At 46.9% G+C, this 16,105-nt stretch overlaps 2 protein-coding genes across 2 annotated transcripts; both read left to right on the top strand.

Annotated features, from left to right (window-relative positions):
• The first annotated feature begins 138 nt into the window (after positions 1-138).
• On the top strand, positions 139-5,080 carry LOC144170137 (uncharacterized). Its single transcript, XM_077699740.1, has one exon. It carries the CDS (start codon positions 693-695, stop codon positions 1,713-1,715), a length of 1,023 nt encoding a protein of 340 aa, XP_077555866.1. The 5' UTR covers positions 139-692; the 3' UTR covers positions 1,716-5,080.
• Positions 5,081-11,216: 6,136 nt separating this feature from the next.
• LOC144168563 (uncharacterized) lies at positions 11,217-11,942 on the top strand. The gene is made up of 2 exons (XM_077697519.1): positions 11,217-11,447; positions 11,565-11,942. Exons 1-2 carry the CDS (start codon positions 11,217-11,219, stop codon positions 11,940-11,942), a joined length of 609 nt encoding a protein of 202 aa, XP_077553645.1.
• Positions 11,943-16,105: the final 4,163 nt, after the last annotated feature.

The following is a 16,105-nucleotide window of genomic DNA, read 5'->3' as shown; positions in this document are numbered from 1 at the left end:
AGCCTACGATGTTTGTTACACAGCCGAGCGGAGTCCTCACGTAACTAGACTAAACAGGAAAAGACTCTTCCCTCTCACCGTGCTTGCTGGCGTGCGCGTCTACGTTGTGCGGAAAGGGCTGGGGCAGTGCATGTACGTCCGCCCGCCTTTAACCTACAAGCAACCAAATGCCAGCAAGCGTGCTTTGTTTCAAGCAGTCAATACACTGAACCCGCTTTTCCCCCCCAGCGGCGGCTCGCACAAGCATCGCAAGGTTCCAGCAAAAGCCCAGAGTCCTCAAATGACTGCTCCCATATGCAAGAGTGAGTGAAAGAGTAAGCAGGCGGGGCCTTTGGAAATGCAGTTCAAGCCCATATGTGGTCCTACATTATTTAAAGTAATACAAAATAAGTTGCGGGACGAGCACGTGTGGTGCAACCATCCAATGCCGAAACAAAAGCTCTAGAAAGGTTTACAGTTGGGATGAAATCGCCGACAGCTGTGACGTGTCCATCAGCAGATATCAACGATCAAGACGAGTGGAAGCAAAGTACAAGTCAACTTCTTTTATGTGCACAGATATTTCCTCCAGCGTGAAAAGTGTGCCAAAGAATGAGGTTCTTTTAAACGATTTTATCGGCAGAGGCTGTTGTCCTAACACAATTGCTTCTATCTTAGTGAACTTCAATCGTGACTGACGCAAAACAGCCGAAATGCGGCAGTTCCGCGTGTTTCGTAGAACGTTAACTACTTTCAGATCATCAATACTGCTGAGCCTTGCCTGCATCGGTCTCTGCACTGTGATCCTTCTACGCATGCGCCAGACTCCCAGGCACCCTGTACCGGATTTTTTCTGTTGGGATTCGCCAGTACCGGAGGTAAATGTTACCTTCAACGAAGACCGGTACGTGCCGAACTTCGTACACTTCGTAAGGCTCGGAAATAAACCGCTTTCTTTCATTGAAGTCGTCTGCATACGAGCAGCTTGGATACAGCAACGCCCAGATATGCTGATGATCCACTGCGACAACTGCAGTGCAACGGAACGGAGCCCCTTCTGGAAGCACATCAAAGACATTCCGCGATTAAGTCTGCGATACGTCGAAAACCCGAAAATGATCTTCGGTAAAGAGTTTAGTTCTGTTCAGCACGCCTCGGACGTTGTTCGCATAAGGATTCTCCAAAAGTACGGAGGCATCTACCTCGACAGTGACTCGTACCTTGTGAAAAGCTTGGACAAGTATAGACGTTATGAGATAGCCATTGGGTGGCCTCCCGGACAATATGTTGGCACGCAAGTCATCGTAGCCCGCACGGACGCGGAGTACCTCCGCCTGTGGTACGACTCCTACCACGACTATCGCCCTTCTTTGTGGTACTACAACGCGGGCGAGCTTCCGACCAAGAAATTCCTCCATTCTCGTCCTGACCTCGTTTACAGAGTGCCTTGCGACTTCGGTGTGCACGAGGCCGTTACAAGGATTCTGTACGAGCAGTGTTCGTCCGCGTGGAGAAACTTTACAGCCATGCACTTGTTCTTCAGGCTTAGGAGCTACTACTGCCCATCGGACAAGTTTGGCACAGTCGATTTTGAAACAGTAGGAAGGTACGACACCAGCTTCGGACAGTTGGCCCGCCTCGTGCTCGCTGGAAAGACGAATATGGGCGAGCTTGTGGTTAAGAACATATCTCTAATGTCTGCAGGGAAGCTGGAATACTCTGATGTGTGCGAATGATTCATGCGTTCACCACTTCGGTGCGTAATTGACTTTTTCTTTGAAGTGGGAAAATGTCCTTGCAAGTAAGTGCTTGTTATTTATTGCGTCAAACACACAGTGCTGCCTGGACGTTGGCTCTCTTATTTGGAGTAAATTCTAAGTGCTGTGCCCGTGTGAGCAGAATAATTCGCACAAGTAACGCGGCAGTCGCAGTAGTGAAGTTATTTGTCCGGCTATTCTACTCCCAGAGGGTGCTGCCTCTGTTGCAGGCTGTATTATCTGCTGCAGTCCCGCTTGCCCTCTCGATCAGTTTTCGCTGGTCATTGGGAACTGTGCTGAGATTGGTGGTTTTCAATTAGAAGTGCGAAGCGTATGGTAGACCATATATGGAAGTTTGGGTGCTGGCTTTTGGCATCGCCAATCGGCCTTGTGGTGGTAAGAGTGAACGAGTGAAGTGTGAGTACTGGAGTCAACGACGCATTCAAGGAGATCAATTCTAATACTGATGAACGAAGAAGTGAATTGATATTTTATTTTTTGATTAAGTGATTGATTGATTTATTGATTAAGTGATTGATTGAATGATTGATTGAATGAATGATTGATTGATTGGTTGATTTGATAATGTCTCGCGTTATATGCGCAGACATCACTGACCATTATCCCGTATTCCTTAGATTTAACGCTGCAGTAGCAAACCCCCCCCCCTTGCTTTTCCACTTCGGTATTCAACAGAGAAAACTTTGTTGAAATCATTTCCACAACTGACTGGTCTTGCATCGACACCTTACAGGATGGGGAAAAAGCTATAGAAGTATTTTGTAATATAATAAACAAAGCAGTATCCGCTAGCACTTCAACAGTAAAATGTAAAAAAAGTACAATTACCCCCACAACCCTTGGGTTACGAAAGGGCTACTACTAAGTATCCGCAGGAAAGAAAATTTATACCGGAAGACCAAAAAGAAACCTTTTAACTTACCCCTAGCTCAGCGATATCAGAGGTATTCCAAGATTTTAAATTCACTGCTGACGGCTGCAAAAAAAACGCTATTACGAAGTTGAATTCGATAAAAATGAGAATGACCCTAAAAAACAATGGAAATTGTTCAATAATTTCCTGAACAGCTCCTCAAGCAGTGTACCTGTGTCGGAAATAAACAGCAATGGGGTCATTCATAATTCTTCTGCTAATGTTGGTAACGCATTTTGCGAATAGTTTTTTCCCTCCCAAAGTTACAGGATTCTTCACCCCATTGTAATGTGCATCGCCCTTGTCATTCATTCTACCTTTTTCCCGTCACACCTGAAGAACTATGCGTAATAATTTTGGAATTAAAAGATACCAGTGCCGGACTAGATAATATTCGTGCCAGCCATTTAAAACTTGTTGCCAATTTTATTTCAAATACGCTCAGCAGAATATCAAACTTATTTTCAAAAGTGCCATTTTTCCGCAAATTTTAAAGAAGGCAAAAATTATTCCTGTGTTCAAGAAGTGCGATAGATTACTAATTTCTAACTACAGACCTATTTTCATTCTCTCAAGTGTTAGCAATATTATTGAGCGGTTGTTTGCAAATCGATTGAATAACTACCTCAATAAATTTAACCTCCTGAAGCCCCATCAATTCGGATTTCGTGCTAGAAGCTCGACTAGCCTTGCGCTTCTATCTCTAACAGATTATATTAGAAAATCAATAGACTCTGGCTTACTTGTAGGCTCAATGTTTCTTGATTTTACTAAAGCTTTTGACACTATTAACCATAATACTTTGTTTTACAAACTTCGCTTATAAGGCATAACGGGTCCTGCACTTACTTTTTTGCAAAACTACCTAATTAATAGAGACGGCATGGTTTACATTGGCGACAATTTTTCTCGTACAAAAATAATCAATAAAGGCGTCCCCCAAGGTTCCATTCTGGGTCCCTTACTGTTCATAATTTATATAAATGACTTAGTGGATCATCTTCAATCACCTCATTGTGTTCTTTATGCCGACGACACCACATTATCATGTGCTCACAAATCACTCCCGCACCTCATTTCTACAATGAATGATGTGTTAAGAAAAGCTATGGATTGGTAATACGTTAATAATCTCATCATTAACCCCTCGAAAACTAAATTTATGCTATTAAGACCTGAACAGAAGCACGTCCCCTTTTTACCGGAAGTTTCACTTGGCACAGACTCAATTCCTGTCTCTGATCATGGCATTTTCCTTGGCGTGCATCTCGATACCCATCTCGATACCCAGGCTCGACAGGTCCTTCCATGTCGAGCACTTCTGTCCCTCTATTTTGCTTTCATTCACAGCCATTTGACGTTCGGTATTGTTGCTTGGGGTAACGCGTATAATTCTCACATACCATCTGTTCAACATATTCAGAACCAAGCCATCCGCATTATCACTAAGAGTACATTTTATTCTGATGCGTTCGCACTTCTTCGTCAGAATAATCTATTGTCGGTTCAAAAACTCTTCCAATATAACTTTGCTATATTGTTATTTAAACTGCTAAACAATAAACTTCTTTTCCACTTTATTGATTTAAAATATCTGACTAATTTTAACCCTACTAGGTTCGCTGCTAATTCTAATTATTTGCTTCCTTGCGTTTCCACAAACTACGGTAAAATGAGTTCGCATTTTTCACTATTGCAAACTGGAAAAGCCTGCCGGGTGAAATTAAATCTCTATCACCTTTATCAACATTTAGGAGGCATCTTAAAAAGGTTCTTCTAGAGTGCTGAATGGTACATAATAGTCATAGTGAACTTTTTTGTGTGTGTATTTTTGAATATTAGTCGGTGAACTTTCGCGCATTGTTTTTCTCGCGGAATGTATGTTTGTAGTGTTGGACTGGGTTTTTCTTAATTTTTGTTACATTTCAATTAATGCGGCCTTTTCCTTTTTGCTTGATTGTGTGTTTCCTACAGAGTGAATGTAATTACGCCTGGTTTTGTTTTTCGCGGCATAAGGTGTTTAGAAATTTCACTTAGATGTGCGGTTTAGTATGCTCCATGTAGTAAAAATTTCTTAGTGTTCTTTTGTATATACTAAGTTTGACATGTATAATATTGCATTACCTGCTATTCTGTTTGTCTTTTTGTTTTGTTTTTTCCTCGTCGAGTCCGCCCTAAATATACTACTTATTTTGCATTTGCTGTATTGTCAATGTTTTTTTTTCGATAAATTGTATTACTACTCTGCAATGCATATAGTAGCTCTATATGCCACTGTATTTTATGATTTTAGCTGCTTTCACTGTGTTTTATTCCACTATGTAATAATTAACCGAGGGTCCCGGTGCAGTCTTAACTATGGGACCCTCGTCCGTATAATTCTGCTTTGTTACCTTCATCTTCTTGTAATTGTAAGATTGAATAAACATCTTCTTCTTCTATGGCTGTACTCTCACATAATTGCTTAAGGCCTCTACGCCTTTGGGAAAAACTGAGCGATAGTCTTTTCAGGAATGATCTGATGAGATGTCGTGTCTATCCTGGTACGCGATTGCCCATGGCCCCTCGAGTTTGGGAAAAAGTTTGAGTGAGACTCTTTTCAGGAATCCAGATAATGGAAAGAGGTGGAGTGTCGCAAATGTCTGTGATGCCAGAAAAAAAAACAGAAAAAACACGAATCGTTTTGTCATGGTCATTTGATCAAGATTGAGTATCTTACTACCGCGATCGGCTGGTGGAAAGGGCCATTGCAGCAGGAGTTTGCAATGGTGACTTTAACTAAGGTACCCAAAGCACATCTTGAAAAATTTAGTAAAGCTCAGTCTCATGCTCTCTTTCCTACAATGCTTTCTGCTACTGTTGACGTAGCGGGTAATTCCTGCTCACAGTTGTATGTCGCACAATATTACTTCTGGGCTCTCAAAAAATAGAGATCAGAGGGAGAGCGCACCGATGGTTTTGTTTAACCATTACGCCTGCAGCCATGCACGTGGCGCAAAGTAGGAGGCCTCAATGCTAGTCATAGCTAACAATTTTGTTACCCACTGCCTCAAAACGACGAATTAATTTGACATGTCAATTCATGAAGGGCGAACATTAAAATGTCCACAGAACACAAAAATTAGGCGAAAACAAGGCAGGCGTTTTTGTTATATAAATCTATAAACTGATTAAAGAGGACTGTAGTTCAAACCGAAGCTTGGGCTTGTAATGCATATTATGGGGACCCTTGTTTCCCTACGACTCGCCTGCACATGTTCTCGCGAGCTGGGAGCCGCCATTTTGGGCAGCCGGCGCGTCACGTAGGTCGTGTCCTTTTCATGACCCCGCGCGACGCGCCGAACCGGCTTGCCGCGAACGTGTGCGCGAGGGCGCGAGGGAAGGAGGACCAGTTTGCCACCTTCCTTCGCGCCACCCTCTCCTCAACCAGGGGAAGACCTTCTCTCCCCTCCGAGCTGACCTGCGGGACGAACGAGCGCTCCGCCGGGAGTCGACTGGGCGATTTGGTCGGAGTCGGTTGGCTCGGCAGTGCTTACGCTGAATGCCCCGATGACGGTGAACCCAGTTGGCTCCACGGTCTCTGCCAAGAGATTCTGCCCTGATCGGTCGCCACGGGATGCCTCCCCTGCTCCCGCGGCCGTGATGACGGATATCGAGGTCTGAGCCCAGCGGCTTGAGCGAGCGACAGGAGCCACTGTCTCCCCGCGAGCGATAGTCGTGTTGTCTGGTATATGCCCTGTATCTGCCAGGCAATAAAGCCTCATTTTGGATTGCCGGAGCCTGTCTACCGCATGTGAGTACCCGAACCCGTGCGTGAGTCTTCGGATTCCGCAGGGCTAGTGTACGGCGCGTAGCGTTCTCTAGCGAAGCTAGCCGGGGTCCTCTGCTATCCCGTACGTTAGCCCACAATATTTGAGTAGAGAAGTAACAGTGAACAATGCAAACTACCTGAGAAAACATCCCCGAGTGTCGTCACTTGTCCTGCAATTTTGCCATGGTGTTTTAAATTCAGAGCATTTGTATAACTCACGATGTCACCCGTGCGTCGGCGTCCGCAGCAGCCAGCCTCCCCCTACACTATAAAAAGAAATAACAGTTACCGGCGCCTGGTTTCGATCCCACGACCCTGCGGGCGGAACGCAAGGTACATGGTGCTCTACCCACTGCGCCACAAAACCGACACAGAATGAAAGGCCACGAACGCGCCTTATATCCTTGACTCATTCAAACTACGTCAAGAAGCTGCTGATATAACGCATTCACTACCTGTGGGCGGAACGCGAGGTACATGGTGCTCTTCCCACTGCGCCACAAAACCGACACAGAATCAAAGGCTACGAACGCGCCTTACATCCTTGACTCATTCAAACTACGTTGTCAGCGGCGTGCGTTGGCGACTCAGCGGCGTGCTAGCGGCGTGATAGCTGCGTGGTGTACACGTGATAGCACCAACCCCCAAACACTAAACGTTAACGCAATACACCCACCCCCTATGCGACGCATTTCCTCGAGTCCCCCTCGCGGGGAGATGGGCCCGATGGGCCCATTTTTTGTTTTGTTTTGTCTTTTATTATATTTCACTAGTCTAAAATAACTAGTTATTCGCCCCTTACAGGCGAGGTCAATTTTATTTTAAGACTTACAAAACCTTAACACATTGCACTCAATATTCAGTAAACTGTATGTAATGTAAAGTGGTATCTACAACTTCTCAGCGCTCTAGTGTGGATTCTGCTGTCCTGCCGGAATGTACCGAATAAGGATATTTGCTCTATTCTGTCTGGGTTCCACAGGCGTAAATTACTTCCTATAGACGGCTTTGCTGTCGATATGGCACGTCGCAGATTTGAACATCTAAAACCAGTCTTGCTGTTAATCATTTATATCATGTTAAAGGGGCCCTGAAAGGCGTTTTGAGCACACTAAATTGACTAGCGCAATCGTTAGATTGGGTCGTCAACATCATTTGTGCCAAGTATTACTCTTTTACGCGCAGCGGAAAGCTCACACTTTTGTTGCAAAGTTTGTCGCTTTTTTCTCACCCTTTCCTTCGTGTTTTTGGACGCCGAAATCTTCACATGTCTACATCATCGATTCCCAGATGTTCGTCATGAGCTAGACATCCTGCTATTGGGCGGCTTTTTCACGCACTTCCGGCAAAGAGATGAGTCGTCTGCTCAGCGTCGGCTCGCCGGCTGATCTGCCAGCGGAGTGCCGGAGTGCTTGGACATTTTACGACAAACGAAACAAGTGTAAACAAACGCTTAACTGTTTGTATTGAATGCAACAGGGCCATAACACGACATGAATATTCTCTTACTTGAGTACGTTCCATAAAGAAAGCGTTGAAGCCCCGTGGCACTTCTTTCTTGCAATCGCAGAGAACGCCCTGAGCCGAATGCCCGGTTTTGACGCATACATTTTATTCACCTTCCAAACAATCCAGAGATGCGTTTCGAACGAACACAACGTCACAACATGCGTTGCAAGTCCGAACCGCGATTGACAGACGATGGGTTGCCTCCTCCTGCCCCCCGTAACTTCGGCACTCACCTCGCGCGCGGTTTGCGGGGACGAACAGCAAGTCACTTAACTCTGGCGCACAAGCCGAGATGGCTTTTAGCCACGCACACTGCACATACCCCATGCGAGGTTGAGTCGTACGCCGCTTGAGAAAGATGATCCAGACCATGGGAAGCACTATCCACCCGCAGAAGCACAACGTCGCATTTCATCGCGAAACAAAGGCGTCCACAACACCAATGCCATTTGACAACACACACACCATCGCCTCCTGTAATGCCAAACGCATCTCGCACTTCCAAATGGGAGTGAGTAGTATGCCTGCAGTACCCATATGCCGCGAGGTGGGGCCCCAAGCTGAACCGGGATCACGCAACAGTAACTGACTTCTAGAGCGGTTTGTGCCTTGTTGCCAGGACAACCGATGTTTGATATTGTCAAAGAAATGGTGCTCGCTCCAGCGCGAGGAAGCTCAGAGCCGTGGCGGAGCATGTTTTGCCAACGTTGCCGCTCTCCACCACGCGCCGCCCCAAGCTGAACTGGCGTTTTGTGCACGGGTTCTGTATCGCCGCCGGCAGGAATTACCACCGCCACAAAATAAGACCCGGCACCAGCGGGGCCACATCTGATACGGCGCTTTTTGGATAAACAGTGCGCTGTGCATCCAAGGGAGCGAGCGCAGGATCCTCCCCGTGCGGCTGCGAGTTCGCCGCCGATACAAAGTCACGCGCCGCCGATATGAACTTCAGTAACGTACACCGCGAAGGGGCAAGGCCAGGCCGCCGCACACATGGGGCCAGATTTTTCGTTCGCTTTTCCAGCCTTGAGCGGTGTGCGGGATTCATGGTGTCAACAAAGCTTGCCCGTAGCAGACGGCTGTGTGAGCCAACGTTGGTGTGAGCAGCGCAATAGCGGAAGTACGTCACCGCCGAGGAGCGCAGCATCATGGGAGGGAAGGCTCGCTCGCCGTCAACAGCGGAGAGTAAGTTGAAAGGAGGAGGAAACGCGGCGCGACGATAATGCGCGGTTTTTGATTTACGATTTCTCAGCTAATACTCATCGCTTCAACAAAATTCTTGCGGGAGGAGATTGCTAATACATTGCTTTATTTGGTTACATGTACATCCACGCATCGGCGGAAGGTATTTCAGGACCCCTTTAACAAAACCGAAGGTGCCTCAATCCCTAAAAACAACAGTTGTAATCGCGTTGTGATTGATTGATTGTAGGGTTTAACGCGCCGACGCAACGCAGGCGGTGAGGCGCGCCGTAGTGTGGGGCTCCGGATTAATTTTGACCACCTGGGGATCTTTAACGTTCGCCGAAATCTCGTACACACGGGTGTTTTTGCTTTTCGCCTCCATCAGAAAAGCGGCCGCCGCGGCCGGGAATCGAACCCGCGATCTCGTGCTCAGCAGCGTAACGCCTTAGCCACTGAGCCACCGCGACGGGTATAATCGCGTTCTATAAAAGTGGGTCAAAACACGTAATTGACAACTATCGTGATATATCCATAATCTCGTGCGTTGCTCTGATCTTGAGAAAACATCTTTCAATTATGCATAGTTTTCTTTATCCCCATGGCGTGCTATCCAAAAATTAGTTCGGTTTCATTCTAGGCATCTGGCACCAAGCTTCGACTGCAAGAAGTTTCAGACTTGTAAATAAATAGTTCATTCGATCATATTGAAGTAGCTTCTGCCCTATTTGTAGATGTCACAAAAACATTTGACTTCGTAGATATACGTAGACGCCGCTGATTACATTGCTCGCGACGCCATGGCCCTCGCAGTGGTCAATTTCCGTGGGCCTCATGCTCGGTCCGCACGACGGACACAGAGGTGGGTGAAGAGGCGGCCATCGCCCTGGCGATGACAGCGTCTCCAAAAATTAAATTAATTGTTAGCGACTCTAAGTCGGCTATTTTAAATTATCCGAGAGGGCGAATTTCACCCGAGGCGTCCCAAATCCTAAAATCTCGATCCCATGACGAGCGGAACGGGAAGATATACTTTATATGGGCACCGGCCCACTCGGGCCTGGCCGGAAACGAGTGTGCGCACGATGCGGCTCGAGGCTTTACCGACCGAGCTGGCGTCGACACTTCTGACCCAGACGCTCACTCGCTTCGCTGGACGGGCAGATACAGGCTTGTGTCTTACAGGGAGCTGACTACTCATTACCGGCTTGAACGAGCCCGCTACCCCCCCGCTCATCCATCCCTCATTAAAAGGCAATCTGTGGTTTGGCGGCTTCTTCAGACGAACTCGTACCCGAACCCCGTCGCGTATAGTCATTGTTATCCTGGGCAATTTTCAGATAAATGTCGGAGATGCAAGGAACGCGCCGATCTTGCACATATATTATGGGCATGTCCTCAGGCGACTCCTCAGAGCCGCAAAATTAGCAGTAATGAGGAGTGGGAGACCGTACTGCTCAGCTCAGACCCGGCGGATCAAGTCTGGGCCGTCCAGTTAGCCGAAGACGCTGCTAGGACCCAAGGGCTCCTGGCCGACGCCTAGGGTGGAGGTCTAGGTCTCCTCCACAAACTGGACAAATAAAAGTTATTTCTCTCTCTCTCTCTCTCTCTCTCTCTCTCTCTCTCTCTCGTAGATAAAAAATTATTACTAAAAGTACTACATAATTATGGGTCTCGAGGTTCTTTCCTGTTGCTTACCAAGAACTATTTGTATGATCACAGTCAAATCGTAGCGCTAGAAAACATGAAATAAAGCAGCGCTTATAAAATGCGTGTATTCCCACTGGTGTTCAACATATACGTGAATGATCTGGGCAGCTGCTTTTGTCACTGCCGTGTTTTTCAGTACTCTAACAAACCACTTCTGATATCACAACACAAGGATTACAAAAGTGATGTACATCATCTTAAAATTAATGCGGGCACTTTAATTTGGTGGTACTGTGGTAGTCGTATCGCTGTCAATAGCAAAAAACGCCTTATTTGTATGCTTCCTCAACTCTATACACCACCTCTAGACACCACCCACCAGATACCACCGACCATGTACGGTTTCCAAGGACAACTGAGCACGCAAGACATCCTAGTGCAGCTACGCCAACTGGTGATCAAGAAAGACAAGAACTCGACGTCGAGGGCAATCCTGGCAACCGACCTCAAGGGGGCTTTTGACCGCGTAACCCACGACCGCATACTCCGTAACCTGCGAGAGACGGGATGCGGAAAGCAAATGTTCAAGTACATCCGGGACTTCCCTTGCAATAGAACGGCAAAGGTAAAAGTCGGGGACGAGAAGTCGCAACCGATAGCGGTGGGAGACAGGGGCACCCCGCAAGGGTCGGTCCTGTAACTCCTGCTCTTGAACCTGGCGCTACTCCCGCTCCCGGCCCAGCTACAAGGCATGGAGGGCATCGACCACGCTCTCTACGCGGACGACATCACCGTGTGGACGTCTAGACCGGGGTCGGATAGTTGGATGGAAGAGACCCTTCAGAGAGCTGCCGAGACCGTAGATGACTATGCAAGGACATGCGGCCTCTTCTTCTCGCCGAAAAAATCAGAGCTCCTAATCATAAAACCACGAAGAAAGAAAGGACAACAAGATAATGTGCGTGTGACTATCGACCGAACGGACATAACGCCGACCACACAAGCCCGGATGCGGGGAGTGATCTTCCAGAACAACGGCAAGGCGGAAGCGGCGCTGAGAAAGATCAAGACCACCACGGAACAGATTACGAACATGATCCGAAGGGTCACAAACAGGTGAAGAGGACTGAAGGAAGACGACGCGCTCACGCTGGTCCAGGCCTTTGTGACGTCGCGCATCGTATACGCGGCGCCATACCTACAGCTACTGAAGAAAAACAGAGACCAACTGAACACGATCATGCGCAAAGCAACGAAGATGGCGCTGGCTACCCCGCGCCACTCGTCCACCGAGAAGATGCTCGGCATAGAAAAACACAATACGGTAAAAGAGTTGGTAGAAGCCCACCTGTCTATTCAGACAGTGTGGCTCAGCCAAACCTCGTTGGGCCGAATGGTACTGGCCAAGCTGGGCTGGCAGGAGGTGGACCACAAGAACAGGGGACATTTACACAATCTTTGAGCACAGAAAATCGAAAGCTAACCCCTTCCCCGGAACATGAAACCGGGTCGGAACGACGGGCGCAGAGCGGCCAGGGTCAAGGCCCTGATCGAAACGCTAAGACAATCGGAATAACAAGAAGACGCAACCGGGGTCACCCTCTACACGGACGCCTGTCTACCCACGTTTTCGACACGACCCACGATATCGGTCACGAAGCAAGACGCGCTTGTGACCTGCGCCTTGGTTAAAACGGTGTTCCCGTAAGAAGCGGAAGAGGCGGCAATAGCCGTGGCGCTCACGTTGCCTAAGTGAGCAAAATAATCACGGACTCAAAGAAAGCGTATGGCAACTATAGAAAAGGGCAGGTGTCTCTGACGGCACTCAGAAACTCGAGCGAGGAAGACGACGTATACCCGAGCAGAAATTCGAACTGATATGGACACCGGCACACTCAGGGCTGGAGGGCAACGAACTCGCCCACCAGCATGAACACCGGGCAGACGAGCACGAGCCGCAGGCCATAACGACTTACAAGGATATCACCAGCCACTACAGGGAAGGCAGACGGCGTTACCCTGAACCGCAAAAATCACTCAGTAGAGCGCAGCAAATGATCTACAGACAAATACAAGTAGGCTCCTTCCCGCACCCCTATCTCCAAAGCAGAATGTACCCCGAGAGATACGAGAAAGAGTGTAGCTTCTGTGGGCAATTGGGCACGCTCCGGCACGTCATCGGAGAGTGCGATTTCACCGTGACCATCCCCCCACCCCTTACCCAAACCTCCAACACCCTTCCCACACCCCTTAATGCGCGATGGGAGACCTTGCTAACCAGCCCCGCCTTGGAAGAACAGCTCGTCCTGATCTCCAGGGGCCAGGCGGCCGCGGAAGCATGTGCGTCCCGTGAAGTAGGAACCACCCCATCCGGCACGTAGTCGCCGCAATTTCTTTGGCTCAATAAAGTTATTCTCTCTCTCTCTCTCTCTCTCTCTCTCTCTCTCTCTCTCTCTCTCTCTCTCTCTCTCTCTCTCTCTCTCTCTCTCTCTCTCTCTCTCTCTCTCTCTCTCCACAAATCTTGCCGGAGTATTCCCCAGATGGTACCATTTTTCTTGCACTCGCCGGCCTGTTGCAACTGTATTTGCCTTTCAGTTGAGTGGGTGCCAAAAATTAAATACCCCGGAGGTTTTATCCCGAGCAGTCGCATGGTTCATGCCTGCTCTAAACTCCGACAGGTCACCTGTTTAGTGTATTCACTTAAAGGAGCCATGAAGACGAAGTCAAACCAGCCAGCTGTGCGATTGGCGGAGGCCGGCAAAAGCAAACGCTAATTAGGCAGAGCTTATAAGCTTGACGAACGAGCCATTTGCGCTTAAATTTAGTCCACTTGTTTTTAAAGCAGTAAGAATGATGGGACCGACAGTGGAAGTTACGAAAGCACACATAAATATAGAAGTACCGATGCGTACTGCTGTTGGTACTGCACGAACTATGTTTTGTTTAGCTGCACAGGTCTGCGGGGCTTTGGGGTAGCTTTAGACGACACTGGCCGATTAACGCAAGCAACGGTGTCTTACGTTACCATATTTGTCGAGCGGTCACTCTGTTTCACGAAACGATTATATTCTCCCGGAACAAAAACAAGGCAGGTTCAAATACGGTTAAAAAAGGAACTTGTGTCAAAGAGCCCATAGTGACGAACATCCCCCTCGCGAGGGGCACGGTCAAATGCAGAGCATTTTCGGGGGGCGCACATACCCGATTTCATCTCGTTCGAAAGAAATTGACAGCGAGAGCGAACGCCGAGAACCGCCCCATCGCGGCACGACCGCGCCACGAACACGTCACGACTACGTCACGATCACGCCACAACTGTTGTTGCTCCCGCGCCAAACTACGACGCATGCGCGCCCCACCTGTTGCTGAACGCGATCCGAGCACGCAGAGAACACGCGAGGGGCAGCGGAGAGCAGGCGAGGAGGAGTGGGGGAGAGGGCGCACCTGGAACGGCTGTTGCGGACGCCGAGGCACGCCAACGCCGGGTGACATCGTGAGTTAAAGAAATGCTCTGCATTTAAAACAAAGCAGGGGCAGAAAACGGCTTGCCACGGTATGGTGCCGCCATCTAGGTTCACTAACGGTAAACAAGGCTTTCATATCGGCTGCAGAGCGGTTGGTTCCAGTGATGTCATTTCAGACCACGAAAACACACGATTTAGCGGGAAAATCAAAATTTTAATGTAAAATGATGAATTTCTCAGTGAATAAAACGCCATTTCAATCCGGACAAGCGCTGCGGGCACTATAAAATACGAAATCTTTCGAATAAAACAAAGTTGTATTTGGTCTTCATGGCTCCTTTAAATGTCTCTGTGCTGTCTTTGCTTTGTACATACCAAAACAGACTGCTTACGCGATAACTTATAGTGTGGTACGCTATGTCATCTGCTTGTTTCGTTTTTGCTCAGCGTTTTGTCGTAACAGTGGACATCATTGTAAATGGTATTTTGAAATTAGTTTTTAATGGTATTCTAATAAACGGGGGTTGCAGAGCATTCTTGTTAGCCCGCATGAAAAGTGTTGAGTAATTATTTACTGAGATATGCTAACTGTCATGTGGTCAAAAGAAGTTTGCATTCTTTTCAGCCCCTTTTCGGACACTTCGGACACGTAATGGGTATGTTGTACCTCGTTCGTGTGCGCAGACGACATGTTAACTAGTTCGTGCATTTGCTTTGTCCCTGTCACACTAAATAAATAGCCTGAGGAACCATTTTAATAACTAAACGAAAAAATTTACAGGTGTATACAGAATAACAGAAATTAAACGCTTTGTATAAAGATCTGTGTCTGTATGTTTGCATTATGTGTGTATGTAGATATAAATCTAGGAAAAGAGAAAACTCACAAAGAGCACGTAGAAAAAGTATGAGTAAAAAGTATATATATATATATATATATATATATATATATATATATATATATATATATATATATATATATATATATATATAAATATATATATATATATATAACTCACACAGAGCGCGAGAAACTAAGTTAAGTAGAGACTGAGACACACGAGAAAAACATAAAAATGAAACGTCAGTAAATTTTTAGTTTTGTAGTGCTTTTCTCGTGTTTCTCCGTCTCTACTTACCTTTTACATATATATATATATATATATATATACACTCTCTCGGGATTGATGGGACACTGTCTACCTCAACAGATAGGGGCCAAAATTCCTGCACCCGCGGAATCCTGAGCCTCCCGCTCCGAGGCCACCGCGACCAGCCACCTCCACTGGACATCCTGTAAAGTACAAAGAAAAGAAAACCAGCAGAAGCCCCTTCATAGGAGAAAAATTATTGAATAACCGCAGTATTCTTGCCCTACCCAATCTCTCCCTCCCAAGAATAATTCCTTAAACCCATTTATATATATATATATATATATATATATATATATATATATATATATATATATATATATATACACTAAGTGTCGGGGTTGGAGCGCAATCACGTGGTATTTTTCATTTTCGCGGGTTTCTTTATCTATCAGAATAAATGAGCCCGCAATTAGTACGTCGCTGGAAACAAAGCAGTTAGATTCCCCTTGTAAGTATCTGCGTTTGCCTCATTGACATTTTAATGATTGAAAAAGGACTTCTCCACTTGGATAATTCATTACAATTACCTAATTAAATCTACATAACGAAAAAAATCGACGGCTGCTACTCCACTGTACTGGAAACATTCTTCGAGTAGCCCCACTGCTTTTTTAAACTGTTAGTGCATGATACCTGGGGCACCCTGTATATAGCGAATGAAAACG

Source organism: Haemaphysalis longicornis, unplaced genomic scaffold, assembly GCF_048455015.1.
Source record: "Haemaphysalis longicornis isolate Haplotype H1 unplaced genomic scaffold, Haemaphysalis longicornis Haplotype H1 scaffold_2, whole genome shotgun sequence".
In the NCBI taxonomy this organism is placed as follows: domain Eukaryota; kingdom Metazoa; phylum Arthropoda; class Arachnida; order Ixodida; family Ixodidae; genus Haemaphysalis; species Haemaphysalis longicornis.
Note: the sequence above shows the minus strand (reverse complement) of the source record. Positions and strands in the feature narration are given on the sequence as shown.

Bases quoted from the DNA above. Each gene is read 5' to 3' on its own strand.
- LOC144168563 (XM_077697519.1), top strand. From the start codon at position 11,217: ATGTACGGTTTCCAAGGACAACTGAGCACGCAAGACATCCTAGTGCAG. The intron at 11,448-11,564 runs GTAAAAGTCGGG...CTCCCGGCCCAG, and splicing joins CTTGCAATAGAACGGCAAAG to CTACAAGGCATGGAGGGCAT.
- LOC144170137 (XM_077699740.1), top strand. From the start codon at position 693: ATGCGGCAGTTCCGCGTGTTTCGTAGAACGTTAACTACTTTCAGATCA.